This window comes from Chiloscyllium plagiosum, unplaced genomic scaffold (genome assembly GCF_037043375.1).
Source record: "Chiloscyllium plagiosum isolate Xiang-an unplaced genomic scaffold, Cpla_swu_hap1 HiC_scaffold_46, whole genome shotgun sequence".
Classification (NCBI taxonomy): Eukaryota; Metazoa; Chordata; class Chondrichthyes; order Orectolobiformes; family Hemiscylliidae; genus Chiloscyllium; species Chiloscyllium plagiosum.
In genome coordinates, this window is record NW_028270184.1 from 22866368 (window position 1) to 22890306 (window position 23939).

Consider the following 23939-nt stretch of genomic DNA (forward strand, 5'->3'; position numbering starts at 1 on the left):
TCAGCGGTGGGGGTGGCTTGAACCAAGGACTGTTGGAGGGAACGGTCCTTGCAGAGAGCTGAGAGGGGAGGGGAGGGGAAGATGTTTTAGGTGGCAGAAGCGTTTGAGGATGATGTGTTGCATGCGGAGACTAATGGGGTGGTAGGTGAGGACAAAGGCGTCTCTGTCCTTATTGCGTTGAGACGGGGGTTTATAGCAGTGGAACGGGGAATGGAAGTGGTGCGGCAGCGGGCTGTCTGGATAACGGAGGAAGGAAAAGCACAATGCTCAAAATAGGTGGACATCTGGGATGTCTCCTTGTCCGAGCAGATGCAGTGGAGGTGAAAGAATTGGGAGAATGGGATGGAGTTCTTGCAGGACATTGGGTGGGAGGAGCTATGGGTTTGTAGTAGATGTGCTGATGGTGGACAATGATGGGATTATAGGATTGGTTCACTTGGCTGTCAGTCATGCCCAGCTTTGTAGATGTTGCTGTCAGTAATTGTCAGATCTCCATGAATTGTTGAAGCTGCTGTGTAGGCATCATTCAGAGCTCTTTGATTGGTTCAACTGGCTATCAAACATTGGGCATCACTCACTAATTGGCTGCCACCCTCCTCTGGATGAGTCTCAGTTGTTTTGCTTCTTCATCAATTGAATAATTATTGTGATTGGATATTTCATCGCATTCTTCAGTTGCTCTCGGAACTTACACTGAGTCACAGCATAAATAAAAGTGTTTGTACAGCAACTTAAAGTCAGTAGCATTTCTCCAACTTGTTCAAATATATATTCAGGTGGGGTGTAATCCGCAGGATCTGTTCCTTGGATGTTATAATAAATGAATTCTATAACATTAACCAACCACAGAAGAATGAAGTTGCCTGATATGGCCAGAAGTAAAATCACAGACTTCCTTCTGCTCTCCATCTCTGGATCTCTGCGAATCTCTCCATTGCTCTGACCCCTGAGTCCATTCCGCACTCTACTGGCCACTAAAATGTGTCTGACAGTCAAAGTATTGACCAACAGAATTAAAGCGAATGGGATCAATGGGATTAAGACTGTATCAAACCAGTCAAATGCCACCCACCAAGGGTCAATGTATGAGTTTGGCTTCACAGTACAGTGCCATGGTATACCATCTATTATCATCCTAGGTTCATAAATAAAATAATATGGAATATTCTTTATACAGAGCAAGAAGCTAGTGATTGCTAAAACCACAGCTGCAGTTTTCTCAGTGCAATATTTTGTTTTCAGCTTCTTGCAACAAATAGCCACAAATCGATCGAAGGAGAAAGTGACGGTGAACCAGACAGAAAGGTCTGTGACTGCAGACTGTAGGAAAGAATTCACACGACACACAGGGGTTATATGCAGGATGAGCCCTGGGGAAAAGTACAAACAGACTCGCAAAGGTATGATTCCAATGCTAATGAACATTAGATCCGCTGTCGCCATGGCCACCAAGTAGCGAGTGATGCAGTTGGAGAGGCCACATTTTTCCCTGGACAGAATCACAATTCCCAGTAAATTAACTGTAATAGATTAGAGGGGAGAAAAAGAGAGAATATATTTACTAAACTTATTTTCTAGGTCAGACAATAATGCCAGGATTTTATGACAACAACCCAGCATGGGAGTTTGAAATTTAAACAGCATAAGCACCAAAAAACCCATTTTCATTTTTATAGGGATCAGGTAATCAGCTACCCATAAGTGCAGATTGGAAATGTAATTACTTTCATGAGGTCACAAATGTTTGATTCAATCTGTTTGGCAGGTTTAACTCTGACCCACCTGGTATCTCCATCAAACCCCATAACCCACACAATGATAATCAGGATTGGTGATCTCAGCCATTAACACTCTCTTGAAAAAAAAAGCAGTCCCTTGCTGGGATAACACTCTTAGAGAGATTGGGCCACATTCAATTGTATAATCACTGAAATGCCATGATCAGACTCCTCCCTAGTGTCACACCCTGCCAGGAACAGACAAGGACCCACTCCCACTAAAGGAGATCCTCCCAGGATCAGGCAGCTTTCCCAAAATAACAGTCCATCCCTGGGGTCAGATCTCATAAGTAGAGGAGACCTCTCCTCTTGCTTTTGGAAATCTGGGACAATATTCCAACTGGAAGTGTGAAGTGTCAGGAATGGGGAGATGGAGTTGAACCAGGGGCATGGAAAAGCCTATCAACTGTCTCCAAGTAGTGGATACCTTACCCCAGACCAGCCCTCACCCCATTCCACTCCTCTGTTAGCAGAGTAGGCCACCTATCAAAATGAAAAGGGTATTGTAATCCATTTTTTAAACCTCCCTGATAATTGGGAATATTGCAATATCAGATTAAATGGAACAGAGATGAAAAAAAACTAGGAAAGATTTGAGCAGTGAAGTCACATCTGATAATTGTGTTGCCCATGCTAAACGCATCTCCATCACCAGATTAATACCATGATCCACACCGCCAGTATCATTTGTTGGCTGATAAAAATAATTCTGACCAATATCTGCTGTCATTTGCTGTTTTCCAGCTCCACTCAAACAGATTACATATATTGGTCTTCAAATCTGAGATCTCCCCCGAATAACTTAGTTATTAACTCTTATTATCAGCACAACTGGATCTCTTTCTCCTTCCTGTCTGTATTACCTAAACATTGAATATTCCTGAATATTTAGGTTGCCATGTATCTGTAATGATAATAAAACCATACTCATGTATGTCTATTTGTGCCTTTAAGTCATCTACCTGGAGAATGCTATAAACATGCAAGGGGAGCGTCCTTAGCTTTGTCTTTTTGACATAATTCTGATTTCTAAGCATAATCAATGCTCAGCTTTCTTTGTCCTATTGTCGATCCTCCATAGCATCTTTTCTCCGTGTTTCTCTTCCTTCCAGTTTGGGTGATCTCTCAGCTCGGAGGAGAAAGTGAGGTCTGCAGATCTCTCAGCTCTCATTGAAACTCGTCAGGTCTTCTTCAAACAGAACCAAAATATTTCCCAACTTTCGAGTTTTAGAAGCTGAAAGGAATTATTGAGTATTTTCAACCCTAAAGCTAGGTAATTTATTTTATTATTTAATTTTCCTGTCACAAAATCCCAAAGTACATATTAACTACACTAAATGTTCCAAAAACATTCAATCACCTGATGTCTTATGAATACTGAAATGAAATTATGTTTCTGAAAGATTGACCTAGTTTTTTCAAAGTCTCTTACAAAAATAAATTATTTGGGTGTTACCCCAAATAACAGTCAATTGAAATCCAAACATTCAGAAAATTATGTACATTATAGCTATACTGTTGCTCAACAAAGGCGAGAGGGATACAGCAAGGAACGACAGATCAGATCAGTTTACTTCAGCTTGAAAACTCTTAGAAACAGTAGCTTTAGGAAAAAAAGTATGTACAACATATGGACAAAAGCAGGAGAAGACCTTCAAGCCTGCCTAACGACTCAATATATTTATGGCTGATTTAATGATCTGATATTGTCATCTACCCCAACATTTGATCCCCTTCCTTGCCAAGAATATATCAACTTCGATCTTAGAAATATTCAAGGACTCTGTTTCCAGTGCAAAGGAATTTCCAAAGACTCATGAGCCTCTGTGAGAAAAGAAAATATACTCCCCTTAAACACTTAACCATTTAAATCTGGCTTAATGATGCGATACCTTACTTTTAGACAATGGTCTCTTAGTTGTAGATCAAATTTCATGCTTTCATCAAGTCACCTCTTACTCATAGAGTCATACAGTACAGAAACAAATTCTTCAGTCCAACGCATCTCTGCCAACCACACATCCCAGTCTGACCTATTCCCATTTGCCAGCATTTGGTCCATAAACCTCGAAACTCTTCCTACTCATTCAGATGCATTTTAAATGGTGTAGTTGTGCCCACTTCCACCATTTCCTCTGGCAGTTCATTCCATATGCACACTGCGGTCTGCATTAATATGTTACCCCTCAGGTCTTTTTTCAGACTTTCCCCTCTCACCTTAAACCTATGCCCTCCAGTTTTGGAATCTCCAACCCTCACTAAAAGACCTTGGCTAATCATTCTATGCATGTACCTCATGATGTTATCTACCTCTACAAGATCACCCCTCAGCCTCCCGTGCTCCAGGGAGGAAAAGCCCCAGCCTGTTCAGCCTCACCCCATAGCCCAAACCCATCAATTCCAGCAACATCCTTGTAAATCCTTTCTGAACCATTTCAAGTTTAACAGCAAATTTTCTATAGCATGAAGAGCTGAATTGAATGCAGTATTCTAAAACTGGCCTGATCAATGTCCTGATTAAGGGCATGCAAATTTAAATATCACACAACACCAGGTTATAGTCCAACAGGTTTATTTGGAAGCACTAGCTTTCGGAGCACTGCTCCTTCATCAGGTGGTGGTGGAGTATAAGATCATAAGAGACAAAACATTTAGCAAAAGTTTATATTGTGTTGCAACTGAAAAAAACCTGAATTGTTTGTTAAGTCTCTCATCTTTTAGAATGACCATTTTAGTTTCAATTCTTTCACATGTAAATTCCAGAACCTTTTTCAAAGTTAAATTCTCAAGTGAGCTTTAACAATAGGTGCCATATTGTCTCAGATAATGTATTGAAGGTGCACGGTGCCCTGTGCGAGGCTCTCTGTGCTTATGCCCGAAACGTCGATTCTCGTGCTCCTCTGATGCTATTGCAAACCTGCTGTGCTTTTCCAGCACCACATCTTTGACTCTGATCTCCAGCATCTGCAGTCCTCACTTTCTCTTAATCAATGTCCTGTACAGCCACAATGTCCCAACTCCTATACTCAATGTTCTGATCAAAGAAGGCAAGTATGCCAAATGCCTTCCTTACCTGCAACTACACCTCCATGGAACATGCACCTGCACTCCCAGGTCTCTTTGATTGGCCAAACTCAACAGGACCTACCATTAAGTGTGTAACTTCTGCCCTCAAGACTCCAGTCCTGATGAAGTTCATGGACTGAAACGTCAACTTTCCTGCTTCTCAAATGCTGTCTGACCTGCTGTGCTTCTCCAGTTCCACATCTACTGACCCTGGCTTCCAGCATCAGCTGTCCTTGACATCTCCAGGTCATGAAAGTAAGAGGCTGTGCGATCCAAAGTAAAGTGGCATGTTGGATTTGAAAGTTGATGAGAGATAGGAAGCAGACACTAATGGTAGAATAGATGTCTGTTTGCAATAGATTCAGTGCTGGGTTGTTTGTGATGTGCGTAGTGGATAAGATCAATAAGTTCTCAGATGACACAAAAATTGTGAGTGTTGAGTAGTTAGGACAATATCCATAAATTGCTCACAAACCTCAATGGACTGGTTACATGGAGAGAGCAGTGGCAAATATAATTCAACATGGAAAAGCCTGATATAATGCTCTTGGGGAGGGATGACAAGGGAAGGGATCTGATTGGTCAGATTCTGGAGGAACTGAAGATCTGTGGGAGTTTGTTGTACTGGTAGGTAAGGTGGTTAAGATGGTAGATGGGCTACCTTATTTTATCAACTGCAGGAGCAAGGAGGTTAACTGGAACTTCGTAAAATGCTGGTTAGGCCATATCTTATCCCCAGTTTATAGGAGAGAGTAATTACACAGGACAATGGTAAAGAAATTCATCAGGATGCTCTGAGCTATGAGGAATAATTGAAGAGACTGGGGTTGTTCCCTTTGGACTGGAGACTGTTGCTCAGAGAACGAATCGAAGTGCATAAATTTATAAGGGCCATATATAGTTGGGAAAGGAGGCACCTTTTCCGTCAGTAGACTGGTCTATAACAAAGATGGGATTGATTTAAGATAACAAGCAGAAAGCTAAAAGCTCAAACAAGGAGAATTATTTGCACCCAGAGGAACATAAAAGACTCACACTCCCTGCTAGAATGGGTGTTTGAGTCAAAAGCTTTCATCTTACCTACGCAGTGTTTTCCATTGTCGTAAACTCCAGGAAATTGGGCCAAAAGCTGTAAAATGGATTTACGTCATTAGATTGTCATTGACTGACATGGCAACTGGTCAACATACCTCTCTCTGAGCTATAATGAAAAAAGGAACATAAGAAATAGGAGCAGGAGTCAGCAATTTAGTCCCCTGAGCCTATTCCACAATTTAATACAGTCACAGCTGATCTCATCTCAGCCTCAAGTCCACTTTCCTACCCATTCCCTTCAACACATTACTAATTCATAACTTTTTTATATCCTCCTTAAATTAAGCCAAAATTCTGACATCCACTGCACCCTGAGGTCATTATTTCCATGGATTCATGACCCTTTAAGAGAAATAATTTCTCCTGTTTTAATTGTACAGCCATAATCATAAAACTATGACCTCTCATCTGAATTGCCCTACATGGAGAAACATCTTCTCTACATTTACTTTTTCGATCCCATTTAGCATCTTACATGCCTTAACTAGATCTCCTCTCCCTCGAAACTCAATAGAGTTTGAACCTAAACTATTCAATCTGTCTCTAGAAGACCAATGAATCTCAGATGGATTGTTGGCCTTGGAGATAAAAGGCCTGACAAGAGATTTGACGGCAGTTTCAAAATCACAAGAAGTCAGGATACCACAGACAGGGTGGACTTTGGCAGAATGCTGACAGGATTGAAAACAACAAGACATAGATTTGAAGTCTTTGGTAAAAGAAGCAGAAGTGATGTGTGGAAATACTTCAAATTGCTGCTTGTGGTTGGTCTAAAATGCAATGTCAGTGACTGTCTTGTAGGCAGTTTCAATTAAGGTTTTCAAAGGAAATTAGATGGCTCAGTGTTACATGGCAGTCAACAGGAGAATGGTGAAAGCTAATTATGCCTTGTTGTGGATGACACCAGACTCCAAACATACATTAAGGAGATAACCTAGACCTTACTTCCTATTGTTTTTAAAAGGCAAGTGTAAGATGTTGTTTTCCAGATTCAATTGATTGGTCCACCATTAACCTTTAATCAAAACACACTTTATTCTTATAACACAGTTAAAATATAACAAAAAGAATTAGCATAACTTCACTTTATTGCAATGCTTAACAAGATCATACGTTATTTAACCACTAATTATAAACTATTCCAAGATAGTATTATGAAGTCAAAAGAGTGTATGGTCACTGAAAGAGAGAGGTGCCTTTTCTGAGCTTGTGACAGCACAGGTTGTGATAGTACATGAGCCTGTGACTAGCTGACGGGTGCAGACAGTGCTGAGAATTGATAATGTGGAACCACCTTCGGGTAGTGTTTTGATGTGAAGGCAACGCCCGGGATACCAAAAAAAACAATTGAATTTGACAACAGTGGATTAATGAGAGGCTATGAGTCTTGGGGATTAAAAAAAGGGAAGTTTGAAAATTAGTCCATCGAACATGAGAGTACATGGCATCTGAAAGGGCTCACAACACTCTCAAAGAAATCTCTTACAGGGCCCCTGTAAAAGATATTAAAGATGTCAAGAAATTTTATACAAAGACACTCTGTAAAAAAAGAAAAATCATAGCAGTCTGCCAAGGGAAAACAGCAGATTCGGAAGGACAGAAGGAAACAGCAGATTCGGAAGGACAGAAGGAAGCAGCAGATTCGGAAGGACAGAAGGTAACAGCAGATTCGGAAGGACGGATGGAAGCAGCAGATTCGGAAGGAAACAGCAGATTCGGAAGGACAGAAGGAAACAGCAGATTCGGAAGGAAACAGCAGATTCGGAAGGACAGAAGGAAGCAGCAGATTCGGAAGGAAACAGCAGATTCGGAAGGACAGAAGGAAACAGCAGATTCGGAAGGACAGAAGGTAACAGCAGATTCGGAAGGACGGATGGAAGCAGCAGATTCGGAAGGAAACAGCAGATTCGGAAGGACAGAAGGAAACAGCAGATTCGGAAGGAAACAGCAGATTCGGAAGGACAGAAGGAAACAGCAGATTCGGAAGGGCAGAAGGTAACAGCAGATTCGGAAGGAAACAGCAGATTCGGAAGGACAGAAGGTAACAGCAGATTCGGAAGGAAACAGCAGATTCGGAAGGACAGAAGGAAACAGCAGATTCGGAAGGGCAGAAGGTAACAGCAGATTCGGAAGGAAACAGCAGATTCGGAAGGACAGAAGGTAACAGCAGATTCGGAAGGACAGAAGGAAACAGCAGATTCGGAAGGAAACAGCAGATTCGGAAGGACAGAAGGAAACAGCAGATTCGGAAGGACGGAAGGAAACAGCAGATTCAGAAGGACAGAAGGTAACAGCAGATTCGGAAGGACAGAAGGAAACAGCAGATTCGGAAGGAAACAGCAGATTCGGAAGGACAGAAGGAAACAGCAGATTCGGAAGGACAGAAGGAAACAGCAGATTCGGAAGGACGGATGGAAGCAGCAGATTCGGAAGGAAATAGCAGATTCGGAAGGACAGAAGGAAGCAGCAGATTCGGAAGGACAGAAGGAAGCAGCAGATTCGGAAGGAAACAGCAGATTCGGAAGGACAGAAGGAAACAGCAGATTCGGAAGGACAGAAGGAAGCAGCAGATTCGGAAGGACAGAAGGTAACAGCAGATTCGGAAGGACAGAAGGAAGCAGCAGATTCGGAAGGACAGAAGGAAAGAGCAGATTCGGAAGGACAGAAGGAAACAGCAGATTCGGAAGGACAGAAGGTAACAGCAGATTCGGAAGGACAGAAGGAAACAGCAGATTCGGAAGGACAGAAGGAAGCAGCAGATTCGGAAGGACAGAAGGAAACAGCAGATTCGGAAGGACAGAAGGTAACAGCAGATTCGGAAGGACAGAAGGAAACAGCAGATTCGGAAGGACAGAAGGTAACAGCAGATTCGGAAGGACAGAAGGAAACAGCAGATTCGGAAGGACAGAAGGAAACAGCAGATTCGGAAGGACAGAAGGTAACAGCAGATTCAGAAGGACAGAAGGAAACAGCAGATTCGGAAGGACAGAAGGAAGCAGCAGATTCGGAAGGACAGAAGGAAACAGCAGATTCGGAAGGACAGAAGGAAACAGCAGATTCGGAAGGACAGAAGGTAACAGCAGATTCGGAAGGACAGAAGGAAACAGCAGATTCGGAAGGACAGAAGGAAGCAGCAGATTCGGAAGGACAGAAGGAAACAGCAGATTCGGAAGGACAGAAGGTAACAGCAGATTCGGAAGGACAGAAGGAAACAGCAGATTCAGAAGGACAGAAGGAAGACAGTGTAAGAGCCAGTATGGACTTTGAGAGATTAAGTTAATGTAATATTTAATGATTGTGTTACTGGAGCAGCATTTTAATAGAGATGGGGTCAGATAGTGATTAGGTAAGAATCACAGAATCCCGACAGTTGTGAAACAGGTCCTTCCGCCTCACAAGTCCATGCCCACCCTTCGAAGAGTAACCCACCCAGACCGATTCCCCTCCCGTACTATCCCATATTTACCTCTGACTAATGCACTTAACCTACACATCCCTGAACACTCCGGGCAATTTCGCATGGCCAATTCACCTAACCTGTACATCTTTGGATTGTGGGAAGGAACTGGAGCACCCGGAGAAAGCCCACACAGACACGGGGAGAATGTGCAAACTCCACACAGACAGTCACCTGAGGCTGGAATCGAACCCAGGTCCCTGGTGCTGAGAGGCAATAGTGCTAACCACTAAGCCACCATACTGCCCTAGGGGGCTTGGATTTGTTCATAGTTTTTGTTTGTTTTTTATTATTAGAGTTCGGAAAATAAATTTTATTTTTCATTAAAAGGTGGAAAGTCAGGGTTTTCTTTCACTCATTTACACTTTTAGCAAATGCCAACAGCATGGGTTCAATTCCCATCACCGACTTGAGGGACTCTCCTTCTCAACCTCTTCCCTCGCCTGAAGGTTGGTGACCCTCAGGTTAAATCTCCACCGGTCACTTCTCTCTAATGAGAGAGCAGCCCCTATGGTCTGGGAAGACTATGGCAACACAACTCAACAATGGGAGATGAGCTTTTCTGGGCTTTTACATTTTAATTAGCACAGGGGTTGGACCTCTGCATCGGAACAGTAGGCAGCATCCTGTAAACAAACCCTTTGGGTAAAATGCAATTCAGCCAATCAGTTATAATTCTCACACGCTGTCTGTCTCCAGTCTAGAGGAAAGCATTTGCACTTTTTGAATTTTAAGGGGCACCCTCGCTGTCTAAGACTTCACTCGAGCTGCAGAGAACTCAAGCCTTCAGCTCCAGCAGGCAGCAAAAACTTACTAAACTAACAGAAAGCCAAACTATGGATCTTCTTGGTTCTGTGTGAGCCCTGGCCTCACCCACTCACATTTCAAAGAAAACCAGCCAGGGAGAACTCCAAAGCTGTTTACCAACTCCCTGTCTGAAGAGACAACACACCTCTGCAAGAGAAACAGGATAGAACACATGTCTTATCATCACATCATTCAGCAAGCTGGCACAGAATCTATGGCCTGACGGCCTTCCTCCTGCTCTGTGAAAACTGTTTGATCCTTGAGCACAGCTTCAGGCTCAGAAACTGGATTGTATTATGGGACAGTGGAGGTGGAATGAAGCAATGATTGCAGACTCAGAGACTGAAGAAGGAAGGGAGATCTCTTCAGGAGGAACGAAACTCAAATCAATATGAATAAGTTCAAACCAAAAGCCTCCATACTTTTAAGACAGATACTTGATGAAGTAATCAAAGACAGGGTCAAAAAGTGACTGGATGGCAGCAAAGCATTTAAAGAACACAGCAGGGAGAGACAAAGAGAGATTTATTTGTTCATCAATAATCATTTAAACATCATCAATGAAATAAAAGGCAGCTGATGTGAGGTTTTATACATTAACATAAGTTGGCTTTATCGAATGAAAATGCCTAGAAATACAAAGTAAAATAAAGAACTGGCATCATAAATCTAAATAGCAAACTTTATTAACTATTGAATTATGGAATAACTGTTCAAAATTATAATTTGGTTTTGTAAAGGAATTGAATAATTTATAAGATAACAATCTCCTGATTAATCTCAGAGACAAACACACAAACACGCATATAGATGAGAAGCAGAATTATGCCACTGATTTCCATGAATTTACCTACAATTTTAAAAGTTTGGAGCTGTTCCATTTAACCTTCAAATTTGACTTTCCACTAATCCCATTTATTATGTCCAACACAAAACTATCCTCTGCTATCTGATGAAAGTCTCCCCATCTTTACTGCCTTCTGAGGCAGGGAGTTCCGACCTCTCACACCACTCCAAGGGAGAATAATTTTCAGCATCCCTGTGCTGAAAATGGGAGCCCTGATTTCTAAACTCTGCCACTTAGTTCTGGATTCACTACACAAGCGAACACCTTTTCAACCTTCATGTTGGTAAGACAATTCACGACAATACTTCAATGGGGACCCTTCTCACTCTTCGAAATATTCTCCTCAAGTCCATCTTATTTTCAAAATAGTGTACCCAAATTCTGGGTTCCCCCACAAGGATAAATATTGTTCCCACATCCACACCTCACTCTTCTCAACTCCAGTAGAAACAAATACAGGCTCTCCAACCTTGGGAAATTCTTTGAGTGGAACTGAGAAATAAGAAAGGGATGATCACGTTATAAGGATTGGATTATGGACCCCCAAATAGTCAGTGGGAAATTGAGAAACAAATTTGTAAGGAGATCTCAGTGATCTGTGAGAATAATAGGGTGGTTATGGTAGGGGATTTTAACTTTCTAACCATCGACTGGGAATACCATAGTATTCAGGGTTTCGATGGAGAGGAATTTGTTAAGTACGTACAAGAGATTTTTCTGATTCAGTATGTGGATGTACCTACTGGAGAAGGTGCAAAGCTTGACCTACTCTTGGGAAATAAGGGCAGGTGACTGAGGTGTCAGTGGGGGAGCACGTTTGGGCCAGCGACCATAATTATATTAGTTTTAAAATAGTGATGGAAAAGGATAGAGAGGATCTAAAGTTCTCGTTAAAGTTCTAAATTGGTGAAAGGCCAATTTTGACGGTATCAGGCAAGAACTTTCAAAAGTTGATTGGGTGCGGATGTTCGCAGATAAAGGGACGGCTGAAAAATTCAAAAATGAGATAATAAGAGTCCAGAGACAGTATATTCCTGTTAGGGCAAAAGTAAAGGCTGGTAGATGCAGGGATTGCTGGAAGACGAGAGAAATTGAGGTTTTGGTCAAGAAAAAAGGGAAGCACATGTCAGGTATGGATAGCAGAGATCGAGTGAGTCCTTAGAAGAGTGTAAAGACAGAAGGTGTATGGACGCAGAACATAGAACATTACAGAGCAATACAGGCCCTTTGGCCCTCGATGTTGCACCAGCCTGTGAAACCAATCTGAAGCCTATCCCTCCTACACTATTCCATTTTTATCCGTATGATTATCCAATGACCATTTAAATGCCCTCAAAGTTGGTGAGTTTACTACTTTTGCAGGCAGTGTGTTCCAGACCCCTACTACTCTCTGAGTAAAGAAACTACCTTTGCCAGCTGTCCTTTATCTGGGACACCCGGACCAACCAACCCAACCACCCCGTGGCTCAACACTTCAACTCCCCCTCCCACTCCACCAAGGACATGCAGATCCTTGGCCTCCTCCATTGCCAGACCATAGCAACACGTCGGTTGGAGGAAGAGCGCCTCATCTTCCGCCTAGGAACCCTCCAACTACAAGGGATGAACTCAGATTTCTCCAGTTTCCTCATTTCCCCTCCCCCCACCTTGTCTCAGTCAAATCCCTCAAACTCAGCACCACCTTCCTAACCTGCAATCTTCTTCCTGACCTCTCCGCTCCCACCCCCACTCCGGCCTATCACTCTCACCTTGACCTCCTTCCACCTATCACATTTCCAATGCCCCTGCCCCAAGTCCCTCCTCCCTTAGTTTTAACTTAGCCTGCGGGACACACTTTCCTCATTCCTGAAGAAGGCCTTATGCCCGAAACATCGAATCTCCTGCTCCTTGGATGCTGCCTGACCTGCTACACTTTTCCAGCAACACATTTTCAGCTATATCTATCACCCTCAATTTCAAGCTATGACCCCTCCTGCAAGCCATCACCATCCTAGGAAAAAAGCTGTCAATGTCCACACTATCTAACTCTCTGATTATCTTATAAGTTTCAATTAAGTAATCTCTCAACCATTTTCTCTCTAATGAAAACAGCCTCAAGGCCCTCAGCCTTTCGTCATAAGACCTTCCATCCATACGAGGCAACATCCTAGTAAATTTCCTCTGAGCCTTTTCAATGCTTACACGTTTTATCTATAATGCAGTTACCAGAACTGTACATAATACTCTAAGTGCGGCTGTACCAGAGTTTTGTACAGCTGCAGCATGGCTTCATGTCTCCGAAACTCAATACTTCCACCAATGCAAGGTTTGTGAAGGTTTGTAGTTCAGGTTGAGGTTTAGGATGTAGGTTTACTCGCTGAGCTGTAGGCTTGATATCCAGGCGTTTCATTACCTGGCTAGGTAACATCATCAGTGGTGACTTCCAAGTGAAGCGAAGCTGTTGGTCAGAAACACAGCCAGAAACCCTAACCACCTTACCATACATTAAAGAAGTTTCAGAAATGACAGCCAGACTACTAAGACCCTTCGGAATCCTAGTAGCACACAAACCCACCAACACTCTCAAACAAAAACTAACAAACTTAAAAGACCCAGTACAACCCATGGACAAAACCAACGTCATCTACAAAATTCCATGCAAGGACTGCCACAAACACTACGTAGGACAAACAGGAAGAAAGTTAGCCACCAGGATACACGAACACCAGCTAGCCACCAAAAGACACGACCCTCTCTCCCTCGTAGCCCTACACACGGATGAAAAAAAATCCACCATTTCGACTGGGACAACACATTTATCCTGGGACAGGCTAAGCAAAGATATGCCAGAGAATTCCTTGAGGCCTGGCACTCCAACCACAATGCCATAAATAAACACATCGATCTAGATGCCATCTATCAACCCCTCAGAAAACAAACAGGAAATGACATCACCACAAACTCCAGGAACCCCATCCAGGAGAAAGATATAAATAGAAAGCAGGAGACAACAGCTTCGCTTCACTTGGAGGTCGCCACTGATGATGTTACCTAGCCAGGTAATGAAACGTCTGGATATCAAACCTACAGCTCAGCGAGCAAACCTACACCCTAAACTTCTACCAATAAGAGCTCACACACTGTATGCCTTCTTAACAACCCTGTCAACCTGGGTGGCAACTTTCAGGGATCTATGTACACAGACACCGAGACCTCTCTGTTCATCTACACTACCAAGAATCTTACCATTAGCCCAGTATTCTTTATTCCTGTTGCTCCTTCCAAAGTGAATCACCTCACACTTTTCCACATTAAACTCCATTTGCCACCTCTCAGCCCAGCTCTGCAGCTTACTTACGTTCCTCTGTAACCTGCAGCTTCCTTCAGCAGTATCCACAATTCCACTGTCCTTAGTATCTTCTGCAAATTTATTAACCCATCCTTATACTCTCTCATCCAGGTCATTTATAAAAATGGCAAAAAGCAGTGGCCCCAAAACAGATCCTTGTAAAACACCACTAGTAGCTGAACTCCAGGATGAACATTTCCCATCAACCACTACCCTCTTGTCTTCTATCAGCGAGCCAATTTCTGATCAAACTGCTAAATCACCCTCAATCCCATACCTCCGTATTTTGTGCAATAGCCGACCATGGGGAACCTTATCAAACATCTTACTGAAATCCATATGCAGGGGAACCTTGATTATCGGAACGAGATGGGCGGGCACTATTTCGTTCGGATAATCGATTATTCGGTTAATCGATTAAATGCCTTTCCACTGGGGCTTGGAGTTTTTAAAGTCTGCTCCCCATTCAGGAGACTGTAGCAGCACACAGCGCACGACCCCTAGGCCCAACACCGTCCCCTGCCCCCCGCCCCCGTCCATCACCGCTCCCACCCCAATTCCATCCAACACTGCACCCCCCCACCTCCCACCCCGTGTGCCCCCCAGTTCACCCCTGACACTCTCTCCGGGGCAGCTGGACCGGACACCAACAACAACAGACACACACACACACACACACAGACACACACAGACACACACACACACACCGACACACACACAGACACACACACACACACACACAGACACACACACAGACACACACACACACACCGACACACACACAGACACACACACACACACAGACACACACACAGACACACACACACACACACACACAGACACACACACACACAGAAACACACACACCGACACACACAGACACACACACACACACACACACACACAGACACACACACACACACAGAAACACACACACCGACACACACACAGACACACACACACACACACACAGACACACACACAGACACACACACACACACCGGCACACACACAGACACACACACACACACAGACACACACCGACACACACACAGACACACACACACACACACACACACACAGACACACACACACACACAGAAACACACACACCGACACACACACAGACACACACACACACACACACACACACAGACACACACACACACACACACACACAGAAACACACACACCGACACACACACAGACACACACACACACACAGACACACACACAGACACACACACACAGACACACACACAGACACACTCACACACAGACACACACAGGCACACGCACACAGACACACACACGCACACAGACACACACACACACACACACACAAAAACACGCACGCACACACACTCACACAGACACACACACAGATACACACACAGACATACACATGCACGCACACACAGACACACACACACAGTCCCACACACATACACACACACGCACACAGACACACACACAGACACGCACACACTCACTCAAACACACAAACTCACACAGACACGCAGACAGACACAGACACACGCACACAGACACACACACAGCTACACAGACACAGACACACAGCCACACAGACACACACACACAGACACACACGCACAGACACACACACACATACATGCACCCACTCACAGACACACATACACAGACACACACACACACATGCACACAGACACACACAGACACACACACAGACACACACGTGCACACAGACACACACACATACACATACACATAGACACACACACGCAGACATACACACTCAGACACACAAACAGAGACACACAGACGCACACACGCACGCACACATACGCACAGACACAGACACACACACAGACACGCAGGCACACACACGTGCGCACACACAGACACACACACAGACACACACACATACACACACAGACACACTCACACAGACACGAGCACATACACAGATTCACACACACAGAGACACACACACACACACACATACACACAGACACAGACACACACACAGACATGCAGACACACACAGACACACACACATACACACACAGACACACACATAGACACACACACGCACACACACAGACACTCACACACATGCACACACACGCAGCCACATACACACACACAGCGCTACACATACATACACATGCACACACACACAGCCACGCACACACAGCCACATACACACAGATACACAAACATATGCACAGAGACACACACAGACACACACACGCACACAGCTACAGCCACACACACGCACACACACACACACACACACAGCCACAGCCACACACACACGCACACACAGCCACAGCCACATACACACACACACAGAGCTACACACACACATACACATGCACACACACACAGCCACAGCCACACACACACACAGCCACATACACACAGATACACAAACATATACACAGAGACACACACAGACACACACACAGCTACAGCCACACACATGCACACACACACACACAGCCACAGCCACACACACACGCACACACAGCCACAGCCACACACACACGCACACACACACACACAGCCACAGCCACACACACACGCACACACAGCCACAGCCACACACACACGCACACACACACACACAGCCACAGCCACACACACACGCACACACAGCCACAGCCACATACACACACACACAGAGCTACACACACACATACACATACACACACAGCCACAGCCACATACACACACACACAGAGCTACACACACACACACACACACACGCACAGCCACAGCCACATACACACACACACAGAGCTACACACACACACAGAGCTACACACACATACACATGCACACACACACAGCCACAGCCACACACACACACAGCCACATACACACAGATACACAAACATATACACAGACACACACACAGACACACACACAGCTACAGCCACATGCACGCACATGCACACACACACAGCCACATACACACACACACAGAGCTACACACACAGACCTATACACATACACACACAGCCACACAGACACACACACCTTTATACTGCACCTTTTTGACAGGTTCCACCTTTGCCCTGGACAGGACAATATTGTTCAGATTATCTGGCGAAGAGGGGGGAGCGGTTTAGGGTACACCCCTCTGTAGAACTCCAGGGAATGTATGCGGAGAGAGAGAGGGCGGGAGGTCAGTCATTTGAAGACGGTGTCTGTTTAATCACTGTAAACAAAAGACACGATCACAGTTGGAAACACATCTTTGATGTAATTTTTCTATTGGGACCTCGAGATCTCCTTCGGATAATCCAAATTTCGGATAATTGCTGTTCATATAATTGAGGTTCCCCTGTACACAACATCAACTGCTTTAACCCCATCCACCTGTTTGGTCACCGTCTTAAAGAACTCAATAAGGTTTGTGAGGTACAACCTACCCATCACAAAACCGCGTTGACTATCCCTAATCAACTTATTCTTTTCTAGATAATTATAAATCCTATTTCTTATAACCATTTCCAAAAGTTTACCCACAACTGAAGTAAGGCTCACTGGCCTATAATTACCAGGGTTGTCTCTACTCCCCTTCTTGAACAAGGGGACAACATTTGCTATCCTTTAATCTTCTGGCACTATTCCTGTCGACAATAACAACATAAAGATCACAGCCAAAGGCTCTGCAATCTCCTCCCTGGCTTCCCAAAGAATCCTAGAATAAATTCCATCCGGCCCAGGGGATTATCTATTTTCACACTTTCCAGAAGTGCTAACACCCCCTCCTTGTGCACCTCAGTCCCATCTAGCCTAGTCGCCTGTATCTCAGTATTCTCCTCGACCGCATTGTCTTTTTCCTGTGTGAATACTGATGAAAAATATTAAATTAGCGCTTCGCTGATCTCCTCAGACTCCACACAGAACTTCCCACTATTATACTTGATTGGCACTAATTTTTCTCGAGATCTTTCCTCATATATCTATCGAAAGCTTTTGGGTTTTCCTTGATCCTATCTGCCAATGACTTCTCATGTCCCCTCCTGGTTCTCCTTAGCTCTCTCTTTTGGTCTTTCTTGTCTAACTTGTAACTTTCACACGCCCTAACTAGCCTTCATGTCTCATCCTAACATCAGCCTTCATCTTCCTCTTGACAAGAGATTCAATTTATTTAGTAAACCACGGCTCCCTTGCTCAACTACTTCCTCCCTGCCTGACAGGTACATACTTATCAAGGACACACAGTAGCTTTTCCTTGAATAAGCTCCACAGTTCTATTCTGCCCATACCTTGGAGCTTCCTTTGCATCCTCAATCTTGCCTAATTGCATCATAATTGTCTTTCCCCAAGCAATAACTCTTGCCCTGCGGTATATACCTATCCCTTTCCATTGCTCAAGTAAACGTAACCAAATTGTGGTCACTATCACCAAAGTGCTCACCTACCTCCAAATCTAACAAATGGCCAGGTTCATTACCCAGTACCAAATCCATTGGGACCTTGCCTCTTGTTGGCCTATCTACATATTGTGTCACGAAACCATCCTGTGCATATTGGACAAAAACTGACCCATCTAAAGTACTCAAACTATAATATTTCTAGTCAATATTTGGAAAATTAAAGTCCCCCATAACAACTACCCTGTTACTCTCACTCCTGTCCAGAATAATCTTTGCTGTCCTTTCCTCTACATCCCTGGAACTATTCGGAGGATACAAAGCTCCCAACAGGGTGACCTCTCCTTTCCTGTTTCTAACCTCAGCCCATACTACATAAGTAGACGAATCCGCAAACGTCCTTTCTGCAACTGTAATATTGTCCTTGACTAACATGTCACACCTCCCCCTCTTTTACCATCTTCTCTCTTCTTACTGAAACATCTGAATCCTGGAAACTGCAACAACCATTCCTGTCCCTATCCATGTCTCTGAAATGGCCACAACATTGAAGACCCAGGTACCAACCAATGCTGCAAGTTCACCCACCTTATTCCGGATGCTCCTGGAATTGAAGTAGACACAATTCAAACCAACTTCCTACTTGCCAGTGCACTCTTGCAACCTTGAAACCTCATTTCTGACCTCACTACTCTCAACATCCTGGACACTGGAACTACATTTTAGGTCTCATTCCCCAGTTGAATTAGGTTAAATCCTACCAAAGACCATTTGCAAATTTTCCCCCCAAGATATTGGTATCCCTTTGGTTCAAGTGAAGACCATCCTGTTTATAGAGGTCACACCTACCCCATAATGAGCCCCAATAGTCCAGATATCTGAATCCCTCCCTCCTGCACCATTCCTGTAGCCACTTATTCAGCTCCTCTCTCTCCCTATTCCACGCCTGTGGCACAGATAACAAACCAGAGATAACAACTATGTTTGTTCGAGCACTAAACTTCCACCCTAACTTCATGACTGTCTGCCTTAAATCCACATCCTTTTTCCTACCGATGTCGTTAGCACCTATGTGGACCACCACTTGGGGCTGCTCCCCATCCCCATCAAGGATCCCAAAACACGATCACAGATATCACGAACCCTAGCACCTGGGAGTAAACACACTAACCATGAATCTCTTTCATTCCCAGAGAACCTCATGTCTGACCCCTGAACTATGGAGGCCCCAGTGACTAATGCTCTGCTCCTCTTGCCCCTTCCTTTCTGAGCAACAGGGACAGACATTGTGCCAGAGATCTGTACCCCATGGATTATCCCTTGTAAGTCGTACCTCCCCCCAACAGTATCCACAATGGTATACTTGTTATTGAGGGGAATGGCCACAAGGGACTCCTGCACTGTCTGCCAGTTCCCTTTCCATCCCCTGACTGTAACCCATCTACCTTTCTCTTGTACCTGAAGTGTAACTGTAATCCCTCGCAATATGCCCTCTGCCTCCCGAATGATCCGAAACTCATGCAGCTCCAGCTCTAGTTCACTAACAGTTTTCAAGGAGCTGGAATTGGGTGCACTTCCCACAACCACCTGATGAAGGAGTGGCGCTCCGGAAGCTCGTGCTTCCAAATAAACCTGTTGGACTATAACCTGGTGTTGTGTGATTTTTAACTTTGTCCACCTCTGTCCAACAATGGCACCTGCACACCATTTTATTATTGTTAAGCAGCAGCTGCTGCATTTCAGTGGGAATTCTAAGTTTCCTAAACAGACATTCGGAACTTCGATGATGCTGAGGGATTCGAGGGTTTGTCGGAGCAGATTTATCATGGATTGAATATAGCTACACATGGTAACGAGACACCAAAACACCAAACACCAAACTAATTCTGAGTGTTTTTTTCCCCCAAGGAATGGAACACTAACAGTGAAAGATCTGAAACTGATCAACACAGACTATCAGATTTACAAACTGATTTGCGTGTTGAGAGTGTTTGGAGTTTAGCGATGCACCACGCAGGGTGTTACCAACACAAACAATGTTGCCCAGAGTGGGAGGAATGAAACCTCGTTTTTGTCATTAAGAATATGTTCATACGATCGTTTAAGGTAAGAAATACCAGCAAATTACTGCGAATGCTCCAAATCTAATTTTTTTCTTTAAAAGTGTTTAAATAGTCATCTCAGGCAGCGACTGTTGACAGAAACAGAATTAATGTCTCCAATCAAATGTGATTCATTCAAATTGAAATTTGTGATCCATTTCTCTCCGTCGGGTTTAGTGTATAAATAGTTTCTTATTTACTGCTCTCGTTGTGATCACTATTACGATAACCCATTTTACCTGTTCTTCAGTTTTAGGTGACTCTTTTCAAAAGGTCACAACATTCGAACTAAGGCCAGATATTGGGATGGGCGACACGACCGTTCTGAATCTTTGGTAAGAACTGAACTTTAAAATCTGAGTCAGAAAAGGGAGCACAATTTAGTAAATCGAACTCAGTATTAACCATGAACAATTGAGCTCTCATCGCCCTTGGACTCGCAGCTCCGTGCAGGGGAAGGGGCTTGATCAGCAATTAAACCAATGGAGTGTTTGCAGACCTCCTCGTGGGTCTGCTCCTGGGCCTGGCCAAACTGGCCATAAACAGGTCCAGGCAGCGGGCCATGGAGGGGGTCGTTAGGCCGACTGCCTGCCCCTCTTCCGCGGTTACATTAGAGCCCGGGTGTCTCTGGAGAAGGAGCACGCGGTGTCCACCGACACCCTGGAGTTGTTCAGGGAGAGATGGGTGTCGCAGGGAGTGGAGTATATTATTTCCCCCTCCCACTCTATTTTGATTTGATCCCTGCTCTCCCCCCTCACTGTTTGATCATACAGCCCTCTGAGAAGGGCACTGCTTGTCACTGGCCACCCTGGAGTTTCCTTTCTTCCTGGTGGTGGAAATTGAATAAAGATTCGTGCACCTTGTGTCTTTCTCTGTGTCTCACACCTGCACACACACAACATGGGGGCTGGGGAAAATATAAGCACTACCGCAGTTAGGCGGGACTGTGGCGGTAAGAATAAAATACGTCAACAGGGGATTTCGAGTCTCCACAGTTTCGAACACTGACTCTGTTGGCTGGTGTAAGAGAAAAGAAAAAAGATATATATATAACCAGGAGAGTTAGAATCTCCTCAGTATTAGGGGATTGACAGGTAAAGAATGTATATAGAGAGAGAGCGTGTTTGCAGTGACTGCACCGACATTCTACAGTAGATTTGAATAGTTTGAGTACAGCTCGGTTCTCTAAAAGTCAGGAATGAATTCATGCCTGTTCCCTATAGCACAGTTCAACAGAAAGGGGAGAAATATTGAGGCATTTCTCCATATACCCTCATTAACTATCGGACATATGCAAAGTAAAACTCTTCTTCTGTTAAGTGCCTCATCTGGTAAAACAGAGGATCAGCTCCAATGGAAAGGGCGATTTCAAAATAGGAATAACTAATTTAACTACATTCAACAGTGAAAGAAAGGTATTCACAGTTGTACAGGGACAGTGGAACCAGGTTTTCGCCTGCGGCTGTTGACCAACGCTGGATTCAAACCAAAACTCACAAATACTTCCATACATACTTGTTCATTTGGACGAAGTATTGCAGGTCGATCGTGCTCCCTCGCAGTTCATTTCAACACTGATGGCTTGTACCTGTTCTGCACTATTTCTGAGGGTTTCTACGCTCATGTCTCATTCAAATGCGCATAATTCCAAATAGATCCATTTTTATAGCGTTTCAATGATATTGCAAATTTAAACATAAAATGATTTTGTTCTAACAATAAAATGAATCCTCCGAGTTAATACCGGATGTTTGACATTAGAAAGTGTTGTGTTGAGGAGATGACTGTTGAAAGGTGACCAATAGGTTACCAGGTCACATTGTCAGTCACCGCCTCCAGACCAGTGCCCAGAAATAATCAGAGACATTCATTGATTCTCCTACCTGGTACACCAATGATGGCCAGGATCAGGTAATATAATTTCCTGACACTGTTGAATGTTTCAACCATGTTCATTATGTTTTGAGGAGTTTATTCCCGCCGTCACCGGTGTCTTGCCAATTTTCCCTGAGGTGATGCATTCACAGATCTTTTCTGTTATAACTTGTGCGGTCACATTCAGGTCACATCATCGCCCCTCTTCGGCTTATTTTGTAATGAACAAAGAGATGACGATAGTGAGTCAATTCCCTTTTGTGATTAAAATTATTTTGGGCTGAAACTCCAAAGTACAATCTCATTATGCTAATTGGCCAATGAAAGTTGGGAGTTGGATCCTGATGACATTAATGCTGTTGAATCAAATGATTCGTTCGAAAACAACACAATTTTACTGCTAAATGTTTATCCTTTCGTTATGGCCATTCAGTCATTAAATTGTATGTGGTCAAGACTTTTTCCCTACCTGTCGTTACGTCTATCTCTCACTCTGTCTCTCTGTAGCTCTCTTCCGCTCCAGCAGTCTGTCTGCAACACTTCATTTTTCCATGTGTCCCTCTCTCTGTCTTTCTGTCTTCCCCCAACACCTCTCTGTCGATCAGTCTACCTCGCTATCTGTTTTTTTTTTATTTCTCTCTCTCCTTCCGGTGTGTCTAACACTGTTTTCTCTTTCTTTGTTTATCTCTCTGTCCCTGTCTCCCTCACACTATTTTGTAGTCGGGCTGCTCTGTGGCTGGAACTTGCTCTGTAAATGTGATTATTCACTTGCCCAGTCAAAACTGCAGAATATATGACTAAGAATAACATATTCACAAAATGTTACTTTTTGAACTAGAATCCGACTACTTCAATGAGGGGCAAAATGAATACGTTGCTGTGAATTTGAAATTTTCTTCACATAAACATCGAAAGGTTCTCAGCATTCTCTCCTGAGTTATTCCCTTCGATCCTTTACCTTTCCTCCGAGTTCTCTGGTTTCCTCCCACAATCCAAAGATGTGCAGGTTAGGTGAATTGGTCATGCTAAATTGCCTATAGCATTCAGGAATGCATCGGCCAGGTGCATTAAGCAGGGTAAATGTATGATAATAGGGTTGGGGAATCAGTCTGGGTGAGGTACTGTTCAGAGGGTCAGTGTGGACTTGTTGGGCTAAAGGGCCTGTTTCTACACAGTAGGGATTCTATGAAATGCATTTATTTATGTGGTGA

At 43.9% G+C, this 23939-nt stretch overlaps 1 protein-coding gene across 1 annotated transcript; it reads right to left on the bottom strand.

The window, feature by feature from the left end:
- Nucleotides 1-609: 609 nt before the first annotated feature.
- On the bottom strand, nt 610-22803 carry LOC148136294 (putative G protein-coupled receptor 139). The gene is made up of 2 exons (XM_087983608.1): nt 22737-22803; nt 610-1520 (listed from the first exon to the last, which is right to left on the bottom strand). The coding sequence occupies exons 1-2, from the start codon at nt 22801-22803 to the stop codon at nt 610-612; spliced, it is 978 nt and encodes a 325-aa protein (XP_087839734.1).
- Nucleotides 22804-23939: the final 1136 nt, after the last annotated feature.

Coding starts and splice junctions, on each gene's coding strand:
- LOC148136294 (XM_087983608.1), bottom strand. CDS start 22,803: ATGGTTGAAACATTCAACAGTGTCAGGAAATTATATTACCTGATCCTG. Junction 1,521..22,736: donor GGCCATCATTGGTGTACCAG/GTAGGAGAATCA, acceptor AATCTATTACAG/TTAATTTACTGGGAATTGTG.